Raw genomic sequence first — 24687 nt, 5'->3', positions numbered from 1 at the left:
GCATAAATTTCTTTTTCCTTTTGTTCCATCTGTTCCTTTTAATAACCAACAAAACTTCAGCACAAACATAGAAAGTTCTACAGAAATCAGAAAAATGGGCTATAGGTATTATTTTAATAATCATACTAGCTCCTGAATTTTTTATGGTAGAAGAGAAAAAAATACAAGAGTGGATACTGCTTTATCACAACTCAGAGGATCATAGCTTTTCATTCAAATTCAAATTTAATGCATTCATTTCTCTTTTTTCCTTCCCTCCTCTTTTCCTTCCTTCCTCCCTTTCTTCTATTGTTGCACTTCTTGGGTTTGAACTCAAACCCCCCAGCTTGCTAGGCAGATGCTCTACTAATGAACCACATCTTCAACTCTTTTGTGCATGGTTTTGCATGGTCAGGCTTCCTGCCCACTCAGGTGCCTACACAATGATAAGCCTGCTTTAGGCTTCCAATGTAGTTGAGATGACAAGAGATCACCACTACCACCTGCTGCTTTCCATTAAGATAAATATATAATATAGAACATTAAATTTAGTTATTATATATTTTATATGTGATATATAGGATGATAGTTAAAAATCACTGTGCTCAGCTTTGAGTTGAGAAGCTGGGGAGGGGGGTCTTGTGAACTTTATCACTTGGGCTGGTCTCAACCCATAATCTTTTGGTTCTCAGCTCCCAAACTGGCTAGGCTTACAGTATGAGCCTCTATAAGCATTCTAATATACTGTATTCATCCCACACACACAACATATTCTATGTCCAGGATCCTAGAAAAATATATTCCTAAAAAAATATTCACAGGATGCTGTGAATCATGAGATTTGACCCAAATAGATGCTGACACCAACATAACATTAGATAGGCTAGAGTGGGACATGCATTATGTGTGGGGAAGACCATTGCACAGCCAGGAGGAACTGCAAATACTTGCACTATGCCTTTATGCTAGAAAACCACTCCATGAATAACTAAGTTATGAATTTTTCTCTCAAAATAAAATATGGAATACATCATCCATGGTGACATTTTATACAAATTCACTGAGAATTGAGTTCCTGCCATTTACAATTTTAACTTTTATTTTATTATTTGTCTTATAGTCCCAGTGTTCATAGGGCTTGTACCCATTATAAACTGAGTCATGACCTTACATGAAGTAAAATCAGTGTGCAGTTATTTTCTCAGCCAAGATTGCAGCAAATGCTATTTTTTTCTCTGTCAGGGGTGCGGTATGACAGACCCCTGCTTGTAAGTTGATTCAGCTCTGACATCATCTTCAAGTGAATCATCGGAGTCACTGCCTACAAACACCTGGCATTTCCTTGGCATCTTTCCCAGCCAAGTCCTGACTTGTCTCAGCTAAAATATCTAAGATCTATGGAGAACCAATATGAGAGATTGTGGTACCAGGCTGCTTAACCTATTTGGTAAGTATATGTGGGAAAGACATTTGAAGTTCTGGTTGCTTTTAGTGAATTTCTTTTAACCCTTGAATTCTATTGCTTCCTTAAATAAGAACATCCTAAACTCTTGAAGATGAGACCAACCTATTTTTAGCTATCATAAAGTATTTTTTAATCTGATGTCATATCACTGATGAGTTATGGAGATCTAAGTATAGACTTATTAAGATGAAAACGTTGAAAAGCAACCCAGCATTTTCACCTTATATGTACCCCATGACCTGGGAACTGAAAAAAGATGAGATCAGACAATGCTGACTATATTCTTATTTCAAAATGAGAATGAAGGTGCCCCAATGGCATTTTTTTGTTTTTTTCCTTTTGCCATTTCCTGTTTAGCCCAGGGCTTGTCATATCATAGACAAATATTTATTCTACTTTTATCTAGTTAAATATATCTATTTCTATCAAGACAGGTGTCAATGTCACATGCCAATATGTGCTGTCAAAACATAAGCTTCAAAATTCATCTTTCTCCAATAAAGTCCATTCCAATAAAACAAAAAATTGGGGTTGAGTAAAATATATGTAGTTAGCTTTAATCAGAGTGAATAAAAATTAGTTTTAAATTTAAGTATGTACAAATACACAATGCATATTTTTTTTACTATGTCTTGGTAAAAATACAAGATGTTTAAGAAAATATAACTTGCTTAAAAAAATCCTCTCACTTGTTATAAAGAAAAGTCTACTCCAGTATTCTGCATCTTACAAGACCTGACAAGAAAAAAAAAATCACTTCTGGCTGGTGAGGTCCTCCAAGATCAATGTATTAGGCCAAGGAGCCAAATGCTTCCTCAGTGTAAAGCTTGAGGATGGCAAGGACCTCACAATCAATTTCGAAAGCACTGCTCCAAAATACAAAACCAGAGCAAACTGAATAAGCACAACACAGATGTAGCTTGGCACACATGACTCACACTTATAACGTCAGCTATTCAGAGAGAGTGAGAGACAGAGACAGAGAGACAGAGACACAGAGAGAAAGAGAGACAGAGAGATATTCAAAGAATCATGAATTTAGCTAGTTCAGGCCAGTCTAGAGCAGAATGTTCCAAAAACCTATTTCAACCAACAAAGTTTAATTTACTCAGCTTGCTCATCTTGCAAAAAAATAAATAGGAAAAATATGATTCCAATTGTCAAAGAATAAATATGAGACCCTAGAGGAAAACTAGCTAAAGCCGAATGGGGCAGCGGGCAAAGCTCAAGTGGTAGAGCACCCATTAGTAAATGCAATGCCCTAAGCTTAAAACTCAGCACCGAAACAACCAAAATACATATAGCAATCATGCTAAAAACTGAAACAAGTATTCTTTTTTATGGGAACTGACAGATGTATTGACCCAATCAGAAATACGATGACTTCTCAAATTCGTTTAAATCAAATTACAAGCCTAAAGATTGCCAAACATGATAAAATAATGTTTTTATCAAGCAGGAAAATTTGTTTAGACTGATGAAATGCTTTAAATTCTACTCACCATTGTTGCAACGTATATCTTTATTTTCATGAATAATTTGGGGAACTGCAGCTATGAAAACAAATACAAATTACTAGGAAAACTGTTATTCCAACTTTTAATTATCTAATGTTTTAGTTATCTCAAAAGGCAATTCATTAACACACACTTTTATTTTCCCCTTATTACATCAGCGAGCATTCATAAGTAAAGCTGACAACTTTAATAAATATTCAAATGAAGGCATTTGATTTAAGGCTCAGATAAGTGCTCATTTCAAGTATAAAAATATGAAGGGAAGAAATGAATTATCTAAATGTCATCCTTGGTTTGCAGGTGATCCATTGCTTAATTTTTATTTTTGATTGCTAATCAAGCTAAATATTTTTTCCATATATTTTTATTGTAATTAATAGGAGGGTTACATTATATTCACCAGATAGAAGGTGCATTACTTCACAAACATTGATACCCTGTGTCATATCTTGGTCACCATTTCCCTCCCCCCACCTGCACCTCTCATCTTGTTTTCCCCCCTTCCCTATCCTATTTCAAATAACCAAATAAACATATATACAATATATCAGATAACCAGGTGAAATACTGTAACAGTATGAGAAAACCAAGGGAGAGCAAAAGAGATGAGAGATAACATAGTACATTAAGGACAACAATCACTCATTATATGGCTTTTGTTTCTATATCCTGAAGGTCCTTTCATTTAACAAGCTAAACATGTTATCTATCTTTTGGCCAGGCAATACTTAATATTTTATGCTGGACTGAGTGGGACTTCACGCTTTTACCTTTTTTGTTTTCAATTGCATCAAATAACACTTGTGGTTTTTCAATATTCTCATCTTCTGTGAAAGAATTCCTGCAAATTCAATGCCAGAGAGCTCTGGGTCAATGATATGAGCAAAATGGAAGGTTAATCACAGAAAATAAAGGACACACATGGTGAGGGTATAGTTTTTTGGATAAAGGCAGAAAATCACTCTGGATTTCATTCCCCAATACTGGGAATTTGGCCTCTGACCAGGTGGGTCAGCTTCTCCATCATCTGTGATCAGGAGAAGCACATTTGAAGAGAACCAGGTCAGACCCTCTGTAGCAATCTCTGGAAAGCCTGGATTCAACAGAAATGATTCAAGAGCACACATCCTTATCAGTATCTTTGGCTAAGGTTCCATGGCTTTGAAGCAAAACAATGCCTAGAACCCAAACAGAAGAGTCTTATCCCAAACACTTATCCCAAACAGAAGAATCTTAAGTGCCAGGAGCAAATGCCCAGGCTTCTATCCGTAAACACTGATAATCACTGGTGAGTGGTACAGTTAGTCATATCTTGGTGTGTTCACTTCATCTCCTCTGACGTTGTCTCTAACTAAAAGCTTGGGCAGGGTGCCTTTTAGATCTTTAAATTTGGCCCTGATATCAGAGAATACAGGATATCATGGTCTGTCTCCACATTGCTGACATAATTTCCATGTGCTGATATAATTTTTTCTTTTTATCCCTTTAAATGGAGGTAACAACACTGGCTTTATCTTGTGGGATTACTATAGAATGTTATAAAATGCTCTGTGTTGTGTAACAATCTATACATATTTATTGCACTGGACTTTGTGATGGATAGTGTGGCAAAATAAAGACAAATTTGGCATATACAATTTCTTTACCATATAAGTATAACCATCAAACAAGAAATAAAAAATAAGACAGGGAACTTTCCCAGCTGCCTTAGCTAAGACTGGCATGGGTAACCTAGTCTAATAAAAGAAATAGAAGATAAGTGACAAATTAAATATAATGCTAATGCCACAGAAGGTGTGATGATTTTATTGCTGCTTTATTCCTTAAAGTCTATTTTCTTTGCTATTTACAAGGAAGTCAAAATTAAAGTAATAATGTCTACAACTTATTTCAGAAAAGTCTCCCCTCCCCAAAGAATAAGAAAATGGATTAAGCAAGCATGGTGTAAGATATGGCTATTTTGATTGATGTTGTTTTTTTAAGAGATATTGAAAATAGAACCCAGGTCAAGCATGGTAGGAAAATACTTTCCCAGTGAGCTATGTTTAGTTGAAGTCCAACTGGGAGCCAAGCCAAATTAAAAATAAAATTCCATGAAGAAAAGAGAGGATTCTCCAGGAGAATCTCTCAAAAACAATGCAAACCTCAAATGCATACAGACTGAATTTCCAAAACATTACTATCTTAATTAAATGAGACATTTTGCATGCAAAGCCATTTTGGGTAGTCTTGTGAATAACTTTGTTTTGTGTCCATGTGGATTTTCTTGGAAAGCCTTTCCTTAGAGCAAAGTACACATGCAACTTTTCTTTTCCTTCTACATTAGCAGATGGTGCACAAATGCTTGCTGTAAGATTTTCTTTCCACTCAGATTTATTCCGGTTGCATTGGCACCTCTGAAGTTTGAGCCTTTGGGGCATGCACAGAACCGTTACCTATAACTGTTGTTTTCCTGACTCTATCTTTCATCACTTCATTGCTCTAAGCAATTGATCTTTACTTTAAAAGAAAGATGAAGTCATCCAATCCTTGTTGCATTCTGTAAAACAGAATGGGAGTGACCATCATGAAGAGTGACAGTGACCCCGTTGACCTCGTGAGTTGCCAGAAGGAAGGGCTGGATCCTAGGTGAAGGGCCAGGTTCCTCCTCCCTACTCAGCATGTGTTAGCTGTGCATCTTTGAACCTCTACTCCCTCACCTAGAAGATGTGTGCAGTAGTATGAATCCTCCTGGCAGTGAGGCACGAGTCATTAATTCATTCAAATTGAGCTTTTGAATGGTTTTCTTTGCTTTGATTACTTTTCAGATATAACTTTGCACTTTTGCTTAGGCTAGCTTCAAGCCATGATCCTTCTTTCTACACCTCCAGCATAGCTGGGATTGCATGCACGTGACAGTAAACTCCGCTTTCTATTTTGTCTTATTGGCGATACTGGGGAACTGAACCCAGAGCCTTGTACATGCTAGGTAAGCACTCTATCACTAAATTACATCCCCAATCATCTGCCTTCTTTGCTAAAATAGGGTCTGTCTAGCTTTCTGTGCCCATCATCCCAATCTCGCCCTCCGAAGTCACCAATTACAGTCATGAATCACAGAGGTGAACCTTCCTGATAGCTTTTTGATGAGTGTCACCGTAGATACGCCTTTCAAATATGTTTTACTTTTCTTGTAAAATAGGATGTAGAAGCTAAAGTGATTTTGGAATGACATACGAATACACAAGTGGAGTTGTATCGCTTTTTCCAGCCTACATGTGTGGGTCATGGAAACTCTCGAACATGATGCTACTGGAAAGATATGTGGTAGGTAGGATAATCCACACACTACAAATGAGGAAACATTCTCGCTGAATTCAAAATTGTTCCTATTATAATTAATACATTTTACCCAAGTCTAAACTGATTAAAATAAAAAGTGCTTCTCCTTTGTAATTATATAGAATACTGAACATTACCATTTTGCATAGTAAACTAATGTGGTTTTAAGATCTGTGGATTACTTAACCTTAGAACATATGTGGTGCTTAAGCAAACTTGGTGGGAAACAAATGTTCGAAAGCTTGCAGATCTCAGGGGAACTTACTCCAAGTTAAAAACAATTCTTAAATAGGCTCCTTGGGAAATCAAATGTGCTCCTCTCATACTTCAATGATGAACAAGACAGTCTTGGATTATCTTAGTAAGGGCAAAGGAAAAAACCTTTGAGCTATATTAGTTAAAACATTAATATCCAGGCCCACAGACTATCCCTTCTGTTGGGCCTATTCTCTGCAATGTAAGACCAAATTCATAAAGCAGTGACAATAAAAATGAATTTGGATGCTGGGAGGCAGTCTAAGAACATTTCATAAATGTGTTGTTTGTGTTCTTTTAATTTCAAGCCAGAGAATATCTTGTTGAACCATATTCACTATCTCCTGAAGCACAAGAAAATGAAATATAAGCCAAAGAACAGAAGCCATTCCCAAGGGAGTTTGTTAAGTGTGGCATGTCCATGACTCTTTCATCTCCCTCGGAGGCTTAGGTTTAATTCTGTTTTTCTGGCAGTAGAAAAGTCAAATGCTCCCTTAATTCCATCCTTACAAAAGAATGGATGTCTCCCTTTTTTGCAAATACCTGCCTCTCATTCCCTTATTCTTACCTCTCATTAGGAAGGAAGTGGAGATACAAAAGTACCTTCCAAAATCCAGAACATATATAAGATTTTCCCAAAATTAAGTTGTGCCTTCAAGACTACCTCTCTTTCTCTCTCTCTCACTCTCTATATATACATCATATACTACACACATATATATGTATATATGATGTATATGTATATACTCTTATTCATCCGGCTCCACTCTGACTGAAGATTCATATTTTTTTTAAGTATTAACCGAATTCTTTCTGACAAATGCTTCCACAATGAATGGAAGGAAATTGAATTGAAACTTTTACTTTTAGAAATTACTATCCAGTAGAATCAAACCTTGGCTTGAAAATTTGTTGGATGTATTTTTTGTTGCATGTTTGAAGACTGCTAGGATCATTATGGTTTCGATGCCTTAATATCACTGATTTTCCAGAGCGTAGATTTGGAGATACATTTCCTTTTCTTTGCTGTTTTCCTTAATGTAGGCAAAAGTTTTTGAAATCAATCTGTTGGGATTTTTTTCTGATTCAACAAGTCCACATTTGTGGCTATCTTACCATTCCAGTTGATGGAGCTGTGCTTTTTTATTCATGAGCCAAACTTGTTCAGTTACATTTAAAAGTGATAAATATCGGGCCAAGACTGAACCAGGTTTTTGCATGGAATTTGCTATATCATAAAAGTCACGAATCACAGATTGAGTTCCTGGACTGGTAGTTGGGAAGAGCTGAGAAGAAATTTCAAACATAAAATGCCATCAGAGATGTTGAAAAGTAAATGAAAATTCACTCCCGAAAGGAAATTTAGTTAGATATTTTAAAAAATCAGAGATATATTCAAAGCCCATTGACTAGTACCATATACTAGTTGTCTGTGTGGTTATGAATATAAATGCCACCAGGTTTTCTGACAACCATTCTTTCAAATGAGATAAGTTTTCTTTTCATTTATTGAATGAAAATAGTGTTCTCCTTTCTAAAATGGTTTTCTAAAAACGGCTAAGTAGCAGGGAGATAGGTATTTGGAAATATGGAGTAAAATCTTGTGTTACATATGATTAATGTCAAGATGAGAAATATTACATCTCACAAAAAAAATCTGTAGGCATTTAATTTCTATTCTGAGAGTCAGGAAGTCAGGATTTGCTGTTGTGCCTGCAAAATAATATCTTAGTGTCTTTAATGCCAGAAGATAATCTCGATGATATAAAGTCCTGAACGGTGAGTGTCTTTGGCTAGCCTTCTATAGTACTGGCCTAATTGCATAAATGTGCAATACAATATAACTATATCAATTAAATTAACTGTGGAGAAATAGGCATAATTCAAACCCTCTAAAATATGGGACTAAATTATAAAATTAAATGCAAAATATTTCCTAATTAACTTAGTAACTAGTTGTAAGTCATACATAAACATTTAAACATTCATAAACAGATTTTTAAAGTAATATAAATGTTTGAAGTAAACATCAGATTCCCAATTAATTATTAATAAACCTAAAATACTACTTTAAAATGGCATCTTATAAAAAAAAACAGGTTAAAAGAAAAAAAATCCCATCATAGTCTATCCAGAGGCACAAGTGGACATTTACATGTAATAAATTATCCTTTGATGTTGACCAATAGTCAACAGGAAGCCAGAAAATACATAAAACAAAAAAAAATGAAACATGCACCTTAAAAGATCCAAAGCAGGAAAAGTTATTTATAGTTACTTAAATATTTTTTGCTTTGATATTTGCTACACACTAACAACAAATTAAGATTTAGACAGTTTTCTAAAATCCTGTTATGTTCGATTATGTTTTGTTTTACTCAAACTTAAATTATTTAAGCACTGGAAAATATTGGTTCCATTTCAATGTCCTAAAGATACAATCAAACTTCTTTAGAACAAAATGACAACATTTTTATCTCACTTGAGAACTGTCAAACTGACAGCTATAAAAATTTCACATTCTTTTACTTGAACTGTCTCATATTATTAATTCTTAAAGAATATATGTCTTGCTCATTTTGCTATTTCTATCTCTGAAAGGAAGAATAAAGTAGCCAAAAGACTTGTATTTTATAAAGAAATATCTTTCTAATTGAATTTAAAAGCAGTCAGTGGCTGATCTACTATAACCCCAGTAATGAAAATGAATAAAATGTCATTCTTGCTTTACCAGTTGAAATTGTCCCAGACTTCCAAGTTCCTTTACAAAAGTCATTACTGAGTTAATTTCCTCAAAAGATAAACATTGATTTAATTCCTTTTGATAGTTTTCATCCTGTGTTGGGGAGAAAAAAAAATTGCTAAAAATAAAGTCAAATCATCTTTATCCAGTGTTTTTCCACTTCGTAAGCCACTTTGTTTTTGAACTCGAAAAAGAGCTAAGCTAATTAATTTTCAGGAGACTTAGACATTTTAACTTGTCACAGCTCTACTTGAGTGCAAGAAAACACCATAGTTTGAAGACACCCTAGATGAAATGTCTCAATGATGCATTACTAGAAGCAGTAGGGAGCCAAGCAGGAGGGCAGACTGTTTGGGAATACAGGATGAATTTCCTCTGGCCTGTAGGAATCTAGAGGTGAGCAAGCTCTAAATCGTGTGTCTCCAGGAACCCATGTGGTTGCCATGGAGCCTGGTAGACTCTAACAAGCAGATCTCGCCAACCCATGTTTTCCAATTTTGTGTGTGTGTGTGTGTGTGTGTGTGTGTGTGTGTGTGTGTGTGTGTGTACCTGTACTGGACCTTAAACTTGGAGCCTTGGTGCTGTCCTTGATCTTTTGGCTTAAGGCTAGAGCTCTAACACTTAAGCTGTAGCGCCACTTCTGCCTTTTTTTTGGTAGGGGGGAAGTTAATTGTAGAAGAGTCTCCCGGACTTTCCTGTCAGGGCCGACTTTGAACTGTGTCCTCAGATCTCAGCCTCCTGAGTAGCTAGGATTATAGGTGTGAGCCACTGGCACTTGGTTCTAGAATACATTTTTCTTTACCCGTCCTGGGGCTTGAACTTAGGGCCTGGACACTGTCATTGAGCTTTCTCAAGGCTAGCACTCTACCAGTTGAGCCACAGCTCCAGTTTCAGCTTTTCCCAGTGTGAGCTACCAGGGCTTTGTGCATGCTAGGTAAGCACTCTGCAACGAGGCCACCCTCTTGGCCTCTCTACAAGATTTTTTTTGAATGAATTTTTAATGAATGGAGAAGACTGTGCTTCTAAAGCACCTTACCCTAAATATCAGCATCTAGCCAAATATATGAACAGTTATGAGTGATTTAAATACTTCCTATTATTATACCTTATAACCTGGTGACAGTTCTGAGTACTCTCTACTCTCTACTCCCTTCAAAACCTTCTAACATTTCTTTGAAAACATTTAATATTTAATAAGTGTTAATTGTGATATCCAAAAATATTCCTTCAGTATTACAAACTGCTTCACTTAATTTCAACATAAAAGTTTTATTAATGGCAATTCTTTTGCACAACTTCAAAATAAATGCTTATCATTTTTAAAAAAATAAGAGGGCTAGGAGTTTGGCCTACTGGTAGAGTGCTTTTCTAGCATGCAGAAAGGCCTGGGTTCGATTCTTGGATAACACATACATAGAAAAAAGCCGGAAGTGGTTCTGAGATTCAGGTCGTTGAGCTCTAGCCTTGAGAAAGTGCAAGGACAGTGCTTAGGCCTTGAGTTCAAGCCCAGGACTGATGAAAAAAAATTTAAAAAGAAATATGATATGATAATTCCAAATATGACCAAATTGTTTGAACCACAAAAATAACATTGTGCATAATGACTTGAAGAGTTATTTCTCAGTACAAAAACTAACACTTACCTTAAATACACCTGATCTATAAAGCCTGTGAAATATTTCAGTAAATATGGGAGATGAAGAATCATTGGAGAAGAGAAAATTGAAAGTATCTTTTAAAAGGAATTCTTCTATATATTGGTCCTCAAAATTCATATTATCACCATCTTGAAAATGAAAATATTCATGTACCTTTGAAAGAATACAAAAGCATAGCAAATATGTTCAATTGATATCAAATACAGTAGAATTACTTCTGACATGGTATATTTCTGTTGAATTGTAGATCAGATCTGACATCTAGTGGTCTTTTTGGAGGTCAACAGTTTTATAAATGTTAGTAACATTCCTTGAAAGATACAATTCTTTAATGCAGAAAAAATAATATAGAATCATATTAATTCATCATGGCAACATTTACAATAGAATAATTTTATTCTTGAATAATATCAAACATTGGTCAAAATATATATTTGTAAAAGCACAACACCATCTTTAATATGTGCAAGATAATAAATAACCAATAAAAATGATCATGTCATACATTTAATTTTTTTTGCCAGTCCTTGGGCTTGAACTCAGGGCCTGGGCACTGTCCTTGGATATGTTTTTTGAAGGCTAGTGCTCTGCTACTTGAAAAACAGCACCACTTCTGGCTTTTGAGTGGTTAATAGAAGATAAGAGTCTCAAAGGGACTTTTCTGCCCAGGCTGGCTTTGAACTGCAATCCCCAAATCTCAGCCTCCTGAGTAGCAACAGACATGAGCCAATCCTAATACCTGGCTACTTTCCTTTTTAAACTTGAAGTGTACATCCATTAAGATGAAATATTTCCAATGCAAAGAAAGAAGTTACATTTTCATGTGACCATTTGTGTACCCTGGATAATCTACAATTTATTAACTATGTTGAGTTTCTCCATTAATATCTACTTGGCTTTATAGCACATTTACTGCATGCATAGTGATTAAACAATAGACAATTGCTGCTCATTGCATGATAGGTGCAGTAAGGGTTGGAACCTGAGGTTCCTCACATACTGGTTAGTGTGTAAAGTCTCTGTTCCATAATGCAGAGAAGACTTGAATGGTGTTAATGAAAGTTGCCATTTATCCATTGCTTGCATGAAGTGACTGTCTCTTCTCCCCCCCCCCCCCGCCCTCTGTCTCTCTCTCTCTCTGTCTGTCTCTCTGTCTCTCTCTCTCTCCCCTTCACTTCCTCTCTTCTCCCTTCCTCCCACCACCTCCTGTGGATCTCTCTCCCTCCCCCCCCCCATTATTCAGGAGACTAATGCATACTCACTTGAAGCACTGTAGGGTTCCTGAAACTGCTGTAACCGATATCAAAAGTTAAGAGCTGAAAACATAATCTACATCTGAAATGAAAAACACAAAGGAACATGAGAATACATTCTGTTTGCTACATTTCCTCTATTATATAATGTTATAGTGTTGATAACTGCCACAGTTCAATTTCAATTAAAAAGAACGGTAGCTTGGATAATTGAAAATTACATGCAGTTGGTTCTTAGGTTGGGAATCTGTTTAGTTTCTCACAGAAAATACAAATTTATCCAAGCTATTTCTAACATGCTGAACTATCAATGAAGTTATTCTATGAAAATTTAAGTATGGAGAAGAAAACTCTTCTTCATACATACTCTTCTCTACTATATACTAGGCCCTGGTTGACCCATAAAATAATAGTGAGTGTAATAAATTAAGGTATTTCTTTCTTTGAAAGAGTAGATGGAACATTTCCTTAGAACAAAGGGAATAAATTATATGCAAATAAGCTGAGATATAAGGCTAGAAGTTATTGAATGTGTTTTAGGTTTCCTTTATCGTGTTTTGAAATCATTGGTATATTTGAAAACAAAATTTATTATTTGTAAGTAAGATTATACATAGTAGAAAAACAGTACATATGATCAAATTAGCTGAACATGAAAGCAAATTTAAATTTTTTAAATTAACTTTGAAAACTTTTTATGCTTTTCATCATTATCTGGAACTGTAACTTAGGTGCTATATGTTTAGAAGAGTATATTTGTGTACAGACAAAATTTTCCAAGAGCCTGTGATGCTTGAGGTATTTAAAATATGTTTTAGTAAATAGAATATCTTTAAGTAAAATTGATTTTTACCTTTGGAAGGTCGTTGGTCCCAGAGTAGACGTTTCACTGACTACCTCAGCTGCCAGCAGCAGTTTGCTAATTGCTTCCTTCATATTATCAAATGCCTGCAGAGGTGATCTGGCCCTCAGGAATGTCTCAAAAAATGTTTGAAGCTGGGGGAGAAAAAGGGGGTCTTTTAGGACAGCTCCCTATCATTCATACTCAAGAAAACCAATCTCCATACACATGAAAAGTTAGATAACTTAAGGCTTGTGGGTTTTTAGAAGTTAAACAAGCAGAAAGAGACAGGTTTAAATATCCTGTGATATAAATTACTTTGTCATGAGCGCTTGCTCTGCTTTATTTTTCTCATTTCATGTGCTTACTCATGGCCAGCACTACAGAACGTACAAAGAAATGGTCAGAACACAAAGTACGATTAATGAGAACATTGAATGTGGCTACCCACTCCTCTGAATCTTTGTGTCCTCTTTAATTTTTGTTTCTCTTCATTATCATTTTTTTTTGCATGTACTAGAATTAAAACTAGCATTTGCAAGTCGTTTCTTCATTGCATTTTACTCTAAGGGATCTATTCAACTAGGCAAGAATCTCAGAGCATGAAGTGTGTGTGTGTTTCTCATGTTTAAATGTAAGGTTTCACATGGAGGTGAAGAGGAGGCAGTTAGGGATATGAAGTTTAGGTCTACATTTTCTTAAACACTATTCTATGTATCATAAATAGTGCTTATATGTTAAAACTCTCACAAGACAGAAGAACCTTTCTTGAGGACGTTTAACTTGAAGTTCAAGTCGTGTTTAAAAAAATAATCATAGAAACAAATCTCATTTATTCATAGAATTTCTTGAGATAAACATACTCTTAAAGATGAGGAACAAAAAAATATTTGTTGAGAAAACATACAGCAGGTGTTCTATTAATTTTTTGGAAGAACAGACTGAATCTTATCAGACTTGCCTAAGATGACAAAGTGAAAAACTTTTATTGCTATGATAGTGAAGGGTAAATATTGGCACAAGCTGTCTAAGGAAAATGGTAATTGTATCTTTAAAAATGTGCAAGCAAAAGTCCCCCAAGATAAACAAACACTGACTTCATAAATGTCCCAGCTGAAACAGAAACCTAATGAGACTACGCATTAGGACTCTAGAACATATCATCAGAACTTGGCAGTTGGGATGTTTTTCCATTCTACTAAGGAAAATGCATACGGTAATTGTATAATTAAAAGAAAATAAATGAATGCTAATGCTACATAGGTTAACACCCTTGAATCAAAATAGAACAACATTGTGTTTTTTTAAGTAAGTGTAATCCTGCATTCTTTACTCTGCTTTCTCTATGGTTTTTAATAAGGTCATCAGAGCTATAATTGTATTTTCCCATTTTAATGTTACCTGTACATCGGAGTTCAACAGAAATCATGGGGTTGAAATTGTCTGTGTAACATTTAGACATAGCTGTTTGGGTGTCATATTACACCTATGGAAGAGAGTAGCAAATTCCTTCCTTATGTTACTCTTGGAACCTAGAAATGGTTGTTTTCTGCTTTTAAAATTTCTGACAGAAACAGCAAGCATTGATAAATGTGCTACCCAGTTCATTCTTTCTATTCAGTTTTCAGTGAGAATTCTACCCTGGGGAAAACTCTGTGGTCTGAGGCTTGGAACATACCCCAATGCTAGCTCAGACACTCTGGAGGCAAAAAACACAGGTTCAAATTTGATTCTGCACCACAGATGTAAAGTTTTGTGGGATCAGTACTTATCACATAGAGTTATGTATTGAGTATAGTGGAAAGAAAACTTTATATTCTAGAATAATACAGAGGTATGTATATGTATTTTTCTTAAATATGCATTATATTTCTTAAATATGCATTAGATATTTCCAAAATATTAATCACATATTTCTTAAATATGAATATACTAGGTGTTATATATACATTTTGTTGTTGTTGTTGTTGCTGAAGGCCTGAGCACTGTCCTTGGGCTTTCTCTCAAGACTAGAGCTCCACTACTTGAGTCACAGCACCACTTCTAGCTTTTTCAAAGTAGGTGGCACTAAGGAATCGAACCCAGGTTTTGGCGCATGCTAGGTAAGCACTCTACCACTAGGCCAGACTCACAGCCCATATATACACATTTTTTAAGTAATTGTACAAAGGGGTTTCAGTTCCACAAGTCAGATATGAGTATAAAGTATCAATGTCACCCCTTCCATTAATATTCTTCCCCATCTTTACCCATCCCATCTTACTCTCAAGATACAGAATTCAATTTGTATGCACTGTTCATTAAATAAAAAGATTGTTCTCTTGTCCTTCCATTCATGTGCCTCCTCTTCTCTCCCTCCGTCACCCCCCAATGAAACAAAGCAAGTTCTAGCCTCCCTCCTGGTGGCACTTTGTAAATGGCTCATTAGTTTTTCAGAGAAGTTATACCATTAAGGTGCAACATCCTTTAAGTAATTCTTTTGTGTTTATTATTCATACAATCTATATAGGAGTTTATGTATATTTGCATTTAGATATAACTTCCACATTGGAGATAAAACATGTGCCATTTTGTCCCTTTGAGCCCAATTCACATCACTTAATATACTATTTCCTAGGTCCATCAATTTCCCTGTAAATATTTCTGATAGATGAAAATTTTAATATATATACATGCCTGTAAATATACACATATGTGTGTATATATCACATTCTACATATGTATATTGAATCATCAACTTCCAATTAGCCTACTAAAGACATCATGCCTATCTATACTTCCTATAACTATGTCACTTTCAATATATGAGTAACTTATAGGTATCTAGTTACACTGAACAATACTCTTCTAGTCACATTCTCTTGCTCAGCACTATTGCATTCTGGACATCTGTTTTCTCATGAGCATCACTGTAGCCTTGAGATCTCATAAGATAATGTTACACAGATAATTTATTTGGTATTAATTCCACCCACAATCAGCAACACCTGTGTTGGGGCCTAGCCTCCATCCCTGAAGCCTGATTCTGGCTCAGCTGCAATTAAAGGGCTTTGTCCAGGCATTCGGTCTTTTGCATACCTCTCTTAAGGCATTTCTGTGTACGTGACTCGATTGAACCCCCCGCAGTTTCGCGGGTCTCGCAGCAGCTCAAGTCTCGCGCGCTTTCCTGCACCTGTCCTGCCCACTACCTGAAAGCCCCACCCAGACCCTTAGTGGTAGCACAGGGGCCCTCTTCCTATTGGCTAGCTTCCCAGTGCCCACCTTCTCCTACCCTAACAGTATATAACTAATTGTCTGACGCAATAAAGAGGAAGAGCATCAGAGAGATCAGCAGAGATCAGCAGAGAGATCTGATGCGCTTTCATGGTTAACACTGCTTCTGACTCAGCGTGGTTTTTTCTTCCCCGGTGATTGGGGGAGGGCTGGGTCTTCGACACTTACCATCTCGCTCGGCTCCCGGGGGACTACAGGCTGGCCCTGTGTGTCCCTCCCCGTTCCTGTGTTGCTGCCCCCGAGAGGAGCAACATCTGGTGCCCCGTGTGAGGAAACTGCCGCCCCGTGTGAGGGCTCCACGTGCTCGAGAAACTCACCGCCGACGAGCTAATCGGACTGCGGGTAAGTGTACTCCCATCAAATATGGGAAAGAACCTTTCTAAGAATGACCCTTCCCTCGACTCTCTTAAGCTCTTCCTTAAAAGTCGAGGGTTAGAGATTTTAGTTGCACAGACATGTAAAGTTTGGGATACTTTAGTTAAAATCGCCCTGTGGCTGCCAACTAGCAACTTGGTAGACTGGAATACTTGGGACAAAATTGAGCATCTAATCAGAAAAGCCCAGATTAATCAAGGGGAGATTCCTCCACGAGGCGTTTCTAGTTTTTCTCCTCAACTTTCCAACCAGAGGGCTGAGTCCCCTGAGGACACAGTTAACAAAGAGAGGCCAGATGCCTCCCTTACTCCCTGCGGAGATGCTAATCTCTCATTGTCTACTGAAAGGCCAAGTTCCTCTCAGGGAGATGAGAAGGAGCCACCCTTTACCCCTCCCCCATCAAACCCAGGCCATGAGGCCTCTGTAGTCTCACAGGAGGGCCTGGGCTGCTCAGGTAGTTTCCCAACCCCCACAGCGCCAGGGCTCCATCCACCCTCAGTAGTCTCACAGGAGGGTCTGGGCCTGCCAGGGCTCCATTCACCAGACAGACTTCTGCATGGTGCTTCTGAGGTCTACAAGATATTGCAGCCTTTGAATGGAAGTGTGTCAGAAAGGCCGGAGAGCGTGACCCCAACAGACAGTGTCACTAGTGAGGCACCATTTGAACCTGGCCCGGAGTCCTGCCAGCTATTCCTGGTTAATATTGACCCGGGTGGTAACCGCCCTGCAACCGGGTATCCCTGGGAGCCTGGCGACCTTAAGGAACTCAAAAAGGCTGTCTTAGAAGTTGGCCCTACTGCTCCTTGGACGGAAGCCATCCTCCAAGGCCTTGCTCATCAACCATGTACTGCAGCCGATTGGATGGCTCTGGCCAAAGCAGTTCTTCCAGGCCCGCTTTTCATTAACTGGTGTGCCCTGTATAAAGAAGAATGCTGCCAACAGGCAGAGAGGAACCAACACTCGCAACCTGTAATCCCCATTACTTTGGGGATGCTTACAGGGACCTCCGATCAGTACTCAACGGGGGTCCAGCAGGCAACCATACCCCCTCCCTATCAGGATCAGATTAGAGCTTTGGGCCTAGCAGCCTGGAGAAAACTGGAGGAGGGTCCCTCTGAGTCTCCTATAGCAGGAATTAACCAAAGACCAAGAGAGGACCTGTCTACTTTTGTTGATAGAGTTGAGAAAAGCATAAAAAGGAAGTCTCTGAGCCCTTGGAACTCCCCAGTATTTGTGATTAAAAAGCCTAATGGCAAGTGGAGACTACTCCAAGATTTGAGAAAAATAAATGAGAGGATGGAACTTTTTGGGACCCTCCAAAGGGGGATGCCCTGGATACCTGCCATTCCTAATGACCAATATCTCATAGTCATAGACATCAAAGACTGTTTTTTCTCTATTCCTCTCCACCCGGAAGATACTGAGAAGTTTGCCTTCTCCCTTCCTTCATTAAATTATAAGGGGCCTGATTTGCGTTTTGAATGGACAGTTCTACCTCAAGGTATGGCCAATAGTCCTCCTATATGTCAGGACTATATGTCTAGAGTCTTATCCCCTCTTAACGAGGAGACAGGCTCACTTTTCTATGTATATATGGATGATATCAGTATAGGAAGCCCAGACACTCAGCATTTAGATTGTCTTTTTAATAAATGTCTCCAACTGTTAAAAGTTAATGGCTTCCAGATTGCCTCAGAAAAAATCCAAAAGATACCCCCCTTTAAAATCCTGGGATCTGTCCTAACACTGGATGTTGTGTCTCCTTTAAAACCCCAATTAGCTATCCAAGATACTTATACCCTGCCCCAACTTCAAAAACTTCTTGGTGAAATTAATTGGATGAGACCATGGATCCCCATAATCACTGCAACTCTCACACCTCTTTTTGACCTCTTAAAGGGTCTTGATCTGACCTCCATAGTAACGTCAGCTGATCATAAAGAGGTTCTAAATAAAATTCAATTAGCTATTGATGAAGCAGCCTTAAAGAGGTATGATCCTGCTATGCCCCTAATGCTTTATGTCCTGTCAGGACAGACCCTCTTTACTGCCCTTTTAGGCCAGGAAGGGGAACCTCTTCACTGGATTCACCTGTCAGTTGGAGGAACACCTAGAGTTTACTCCATGATTGACCAGATGGCAGATTGCATTGTCAAAGGACGAGACTTATCCACTCATCTTTTGGGGAGTGAGCCCCACTCTCTTATTGTCCCTTTTAGGATTAATGATTTCTCTTGGCTACAAAAAAATAATGCTAGACTTGCAATAGCCATGGAAGGCTTTCCAGGTAAAGTGGATTGTCATTATGGTCCCCATAAATGGATGCGCTCCTTTAGTCAGCTGGAGTGGCGACCTCTAAGTGAAGCTGATCCCTCCTTCCCCACCGTATTCACGGATGGAGGCAAGAAGGGGGCTTCTGTTGTTATTTTCCCCCCAGGTAAAGGCAATTCTTCTCCTGCAGTGACCCTGTCTCATGAAATACAGGGCTCAGCGCAGTTTAAGGAACTTTATGCGGTGGTCTTAGCTCTATATGAGGTTACTGGTCCTCTTAACCTATTCTCAGATAGCCTGTATGTGGTCAATTTGTTACCTAACCTCATGGAAGCTCATATTAAACTTGATAGTAACCCCATCACTCCTTTGATGATTCAAGCTAGAAATTTGCTCAAACAAAGGATTGCGCCTATGTTTATTCAACATCTGAGGGGACATCAAAGCCTTCCAAGTATTTTGACCAAAGGCAATGCCCTCGCTGACCAGTTAGCCTCTAATCCTGAATGTTACACTTTACAGGAGGCTATCTCTTTCCATCGGCTCACGCATGCCAACTGGAGGGGACTACACCACCGATTTCCCCAAGTCACTATTAAAGACCTAAAAAAGATTATTAGAACCTGCAAATCATGTCACCCTTTCTTACAGGTTCCACCGCTCCAAATGGGCGGTGTTAACCCTCGAGGTCTTAGGCCTAATAATCTGGCAAACGGATGTTACACATTTTCCCTTTTTTGGAAAACTTAAATACATTTTTTTAACAATAGACACCTTTTCCCATGCCTGTTGGGCTACAGCCCATTCCGGGGAGAGAGCTAAACATGCTATCAGTCATTTTCTTCAATGTTTTGCTACTCTCGGATTGCCAGACCAAATAAAAACCGATAACGGTCCATGTTTTGTAAGCAAGTCTCTTGATGACTTCTTTAAACAATGGCAAATTACCCATACTACTGGCATCCCTCATAATCCCAGAGGACAAGCAATAGTAGAAAGATATAACCATGTCCTCAAATCTCAATTAATAAAACAAAAAAGGGGGAATACACTCCCCCCCCATGATCAGCTAAAGATGGCTTTGTTTACTCTCAATATTTTAAATTTTGCCAAAGGGGAACATCTCTCACCCTTCCAGAAACATTGGACAACTTCTATTCCCTATCGAACTGTCTATGTCCGGTGGAAGGACCCCCTTAATGGGGAGTGGAGGGGCCCTGACCCCCTCATTACAGCTGGAAGAGGATTTGGTTGTGTTTTCCCCACTGATGAAACAAAGCCAATTTGGGTCCCTACAAGGGATCTTAAATATTGTCCCCAAATATGGAGGGACCCCAATAATACTGATGAACACCCAGAAGGCTCTCTGCCTCCTGAGGATATCTCTCTCTCTCTTCTTTTTCAGAATAAATGATGGACCTTACAGTGCTGATCCTGTTTCTTCTTGGAGTCAAGATACCCATCATCAACATCCTCTGGACCGGACTGCACAGATGGCTACCCTATGTCCTTCCTTGGCCCTATACTCCTCTTCTTCTTACTCTTAACTTTTGGGCCCTGTGTTATCAATAAGGTTACAATTCATTCAAAGCAGGATAGAATCCATTCAGTTGATGAACGAATCCACTCAATTGATGAACGTACAGGTGCATTACCAGAGGCTTGCTACCAATGCCAATAACTCCTATGACCAAGGAGAGCCCAATGACGAGGAAGGATCCCTTGACTCCCCTTAGATGTCTCCCCGAGAGCCAATGACGGGTAAGATCTCTGGAGCGGGGACAACCTAAGACAGGCCCGGGGGTGATCTGTACTGTGGGACAGAAGGCCGCAGAGCGCTCAATGACGGGTAAGATCCCCTGAAGGGGACGACCTAAGACAGGGGTTTTGCGCGCTTGTCCCCCCCTGTTCTAATAAACAAAAAAGGGGGAATTGTTGGGGCCTAGCCTCCATCCCTGAAGCCTGATTCTGGCTCAGCTGCAATTAAAGGGCTTTGTCCAGGCATTCGGTCTTTTGCATACCTCTCTTAAGGCATTTCTGTGTACGTGACTCGATTGAACCCCCCGCAGTTTCGCGGGTCTCGCAGCAGCTCAAGTCTCGCGCGCTTTCCTGCACCTGTCCTGCCCACTACCTGAAAGCCCCACCCAGACCCTTAGTGGTAGCACAGGGGCCCTCTTCCTATTGGCTAGCTTCCCAGTGCCCACCTTCTCCTACCCTAACAGTATATAACTAATTGTCTGACGCAATAAAGAGGAAGAGCATCAGAGAGATCAGCAGAGATCAGCAGAGAGATCTGATGCGCTTTCATGGTTAACACTGCTTCTGACTCAGCGTGGTTTTTTCTTCCCCGGTGATTGGGGGAGGGCTGGGTCTTCGACACTTACCATCTCGCTCGGCTCCCGGGGGACTACAGGCTGGCCCTGTGTGTCCCTCCCCGTTCCTGTGTTGCTGCCCCCGAGAGGAGCAACACACCTGAAAACCACAATTCACTTAAGAGTTTTCCTAATGCAAGCACAAAATGCTACAGAGCAAGTTCACCTTGGCTGTTGATTTAAAATTATCAACCCCACAAATTCACATATTCCACAACCACCTTCCTCTTTGTAGAATCACTTCCAATCAATGTCTTAGTTAAGGAAATGAGGGAAGATAAGTTCCTAAGGAAAGTCTCAACCATGAGATTGAGCAAGAATAAAATCCAAACTATTCATCTGACATTAATCTATTTTATAGACTACAAGTTCTCCCACTTTGCTGTAACAATGAAATCCAAATATAATGCAAAGTAAATTGTATAGAAAATGACCTTATAAGATCTGAGTTGTAAAATTAGGCCTTGAAAACATCCATGCTTGGGCCAGGAGAGCTTTCCTGGCAGCCATGAAGACCTGGCTTCGATTCTTTGGTACCACATACATAGAAAAAGCTGGAAGTCGTGCTGTGGCTCAAGTGGTAGAGCTCCAGCCTTGAGAAAAGCCCAAAGTATAGTACTCAGGCCCTGAGTTCAAGCCCCGGACTGGCAAAAAAAAAAAATCAATGCTTGTACTTGCATAGAATTCAGACAGTACGGGCAAGATATGTGCACTTTTATGACATTGATTCATTTGACCCACTTATTGACATAGAAGTTGGTAATTCAAAATTATCAATTAAACATGAAAGGACATGAGAATTGAAAATGAACTTATAGCATTTATAGGAAAGCTACAACTATGAATGTGATTTCATAAATGCCTCCAATCACATAATTATTCATTCTTCTCTCCTGACACCTATTTCCCTCCTGAGCTCCACCTTACCACCTCTCTCCATCCTCTGATAAGCAGCTAGACAAATCTCTGCCAGTGTCAACACAGACCACTCATGTCAAACTGGAGATGACATTCGTGTCTACCTCTAAGTTCTTTTAGGCCAAGAACCATATTATTTACCTTTGAGCTTCCAGTGCTTATATAACACAGGGGAAATAGTGAATATTGTTGAATAAATAATCGGCCTATGAAAATACAGACAGTACAGAGACCTTGATGAAAGAAATGATTGTTGCTTCTGGATGTAGTAATTTTAAAATCTCATATTGGGCTGACAATGTAGCCTGCAACAAAGCATAAGAACTAGCATTCTCAGTATTCCTCCCCCATACACAAGTGAATCCAGGCATAGACAAACTCAAACATATTCTTGCTCCCATTTCATAAGAGGAAAATGAAATGCACTTTCCAGATGGGTTGTAATAATGTATGTTTTAGCTGTTTGAGGGGATTTTTGAGTCAAAAAAGATGAAATATTTGGACATTGGACTTTGATCATTGAGCAAAGTGATGCATGCCTATAAAAGAAAGAGAAGCCGGCAGATCACAAGTTCAATGGTAGAGCTGACAACAAAATATGATCCTGCCTCTAAAAGCCTCTCCTCTCCAAAAAAACAATGTACTGTATTTCATGAAAGTCCAAAAGAACATTTATTTTCTCCATCGGTTAGAAATGTTCAAAGAAGGGGGAAAAAAGAGCAAATAGTAATGATAACTTTTCCCTTGCCCTATTCCTCAGCCCTTGCAAATCCAATCAATGTTCTCTATGTCTGTGGTATCTCATCTTCATCTCTGTGTTATCTGTGAACATAGTTTGACCCTTGACTGTGGGTTTATTTATTTACAATGTGAATAGCACACAGCATGCTTGAATGACGACCATTCTGATCAAGAGGGGAGAGCAATCGATGCTAGAACACTAACATAGGCAATGAGGGTCTCTGTTTACTGTCACTACTCAAAAGGAAAGATCCTGTAAGGTTCAATTTTGCCCTTTGGTGCAGCACCAAATACATAAGCTCCAATTTTCTATGTTTTTGTTCAAATTCAAGGGGAGTAGGGGAACATTCACTGCCGGGGCCAACCGGCAGCAAACCAGGGTTCGCAGATTGGGGTTCCTGAAATAGGGGGCAAGGACTAGGAAGAAATAGAAGAGAGACAGACACACCGGGTCCGGGATGTCCGCAGTCCAGGTAAAGACTGCCCCGTTTATTTTCCACTCCCCTTCTTCCCTTCTCGAGACCCAAGGAACTTCCAGGTGTTAGATTCATATGGTAAATCTCAGGTCATTTAAACAGAATAAGGCCAGAAAACAATAAGACAATAAAGCCATTGTCTGATGCAAATCAAGGTACAGTTTGATCCCACTCTGGCTCCCAAAAATTCACCTCTCCTCAGTTTTAAGCAGCTGGAATTTAAGTTGCTTGTTCTTAGTGGATATTATTATCGACTTCTTTGGACTCAACAGGATCACTTTGTCTGCTCTAACTAATCTGTTCCTAGCTTTTGGGGGGAAAAAGTGTGTGTGTGTGTGTGTGTGTGTGTGTGTGTGTGTGTGTGTGTGTGTGTGTGTGTTTTGGTCCCAAGACTTGAACTCAAGACCTGGGCCTTGTCCTTGAGCTTCTTTTTTCTAAAGACTAGTGCTCTACCACTTGAGCCACAGCCTCCCTTCTGGTTTTTCTAGTCATTTGCTGAAAAGAAGAGTCTCATGGACTTACCTTGTCTTCATACCTCAGATTTCAGACTCCAGAGGAGCTAGACTTAAGAGTGTGAGCCACAGGCCTGATGCCTGGAAAAAAAATCTCTTAAACCATGTCTAGAATAATCCAAATACCTCAAAATTTATATTAGTCCATTGTGCATAAAAACTTTATTATTATTGTTATTATTATATGAAAACCTTGTTTTCACCCAGCTGTTGTACTTGCTTTCACAGCTTTGCCGTGAGGACAAGGACAATACTTCACTGTGTTCTGTGGATGAAGAAGTTGGGAGTGGATAGTGTACAATCCATTCCCAGGGTTCCACAGCCAGGATGAAGCTGCAGACAATGAAGCTTTTGGTCCAGGTTGCTGAGCCTTTCTTGCTCTCTGTCCTGGTACTGCTGACTGACCATACTTAGCAATGTGGACAGACTCTAAATGAAACAAGAATGAATCACCCATGTTTTCATTTCCATGGAAAATAAAATTGGAACTGTCCCAAAACTCAAGAACATGCCCTTACAACCACAAATCTAAAATATCAACTGAAAAGCTTGAGAATTACTGGAGTCTTAATTACTTTTTGGAAATAGTAAGATGTTTTGGTAACTGAAATTGCCTGGATCAAGTGAAAAAAACTCTAGTTAAATCAAATGATTTAAGAATACAAATATTTTCATCTTTTGTTTTACTTTGTTGAAAACTGACTTGCTGTAGGGTAT

General features: G+C 38.7%; 1 protein-coding gene across 2 annotated transcripts in view; it reads right to left on the bottom strand.

The window, feature by feature from the left end:
- Positions 1–24687, bottom strand: part of Cped1 (cadherin like and PC-esterase domain containing 1) — a 252245-nt gene that overhangs the window by 123108 nt on the left and 104450 nt on the right. For both annotated transcript variants that reach the window (XM_090333210.1, XM_090333211.1), the window contains exons 8-14: positions 13045–13187; positions 12201–12273; positions 10924–11091; positions 9269–9373; positions 7654–7823; positions 3732–3802; positions 2947–2997 (exon numbers count right to left, since the gene is read on the bottom strand). In XM_090333210.1, the coding sequence (XP_090189336.1) occupies positions 2947–2997; positions 3732–3802; positions 7654–7823; positions 9269–9373; positions 10924–11091; positions 12201–12273; positions 13045–13187 (781 nt within the window). The remainder of the gene's footprint in view (positions 1–2946; positions 2998–3731; positions 3803–7653; positions 7824–9268; positions 9374–10923; positions 11092–12200; positions 12274–13044; positions 13188–24687) is intronic.

The sequence above is a fragment of the Megascapheus bottae genome, chromosome 5, assembly GCF_031878675.1.
Source record: "Megascapheus bottae isolate mThoBot1 chromosome 5, mThoBot2.hap1, whole genome shotgun sequence".
Classification (NCBI taxonomy): Eukaryota; Metazoa; Chordata; class Mammalia; order Rodentia; family Geomyidae; genus Megascapheus; species Megascapheus bottae.
The sequence above is the reverse complement of the archived record's forward strand: the minus strand, read 5'-3'. Positions and strand labels throughout refer to the sequence as shown.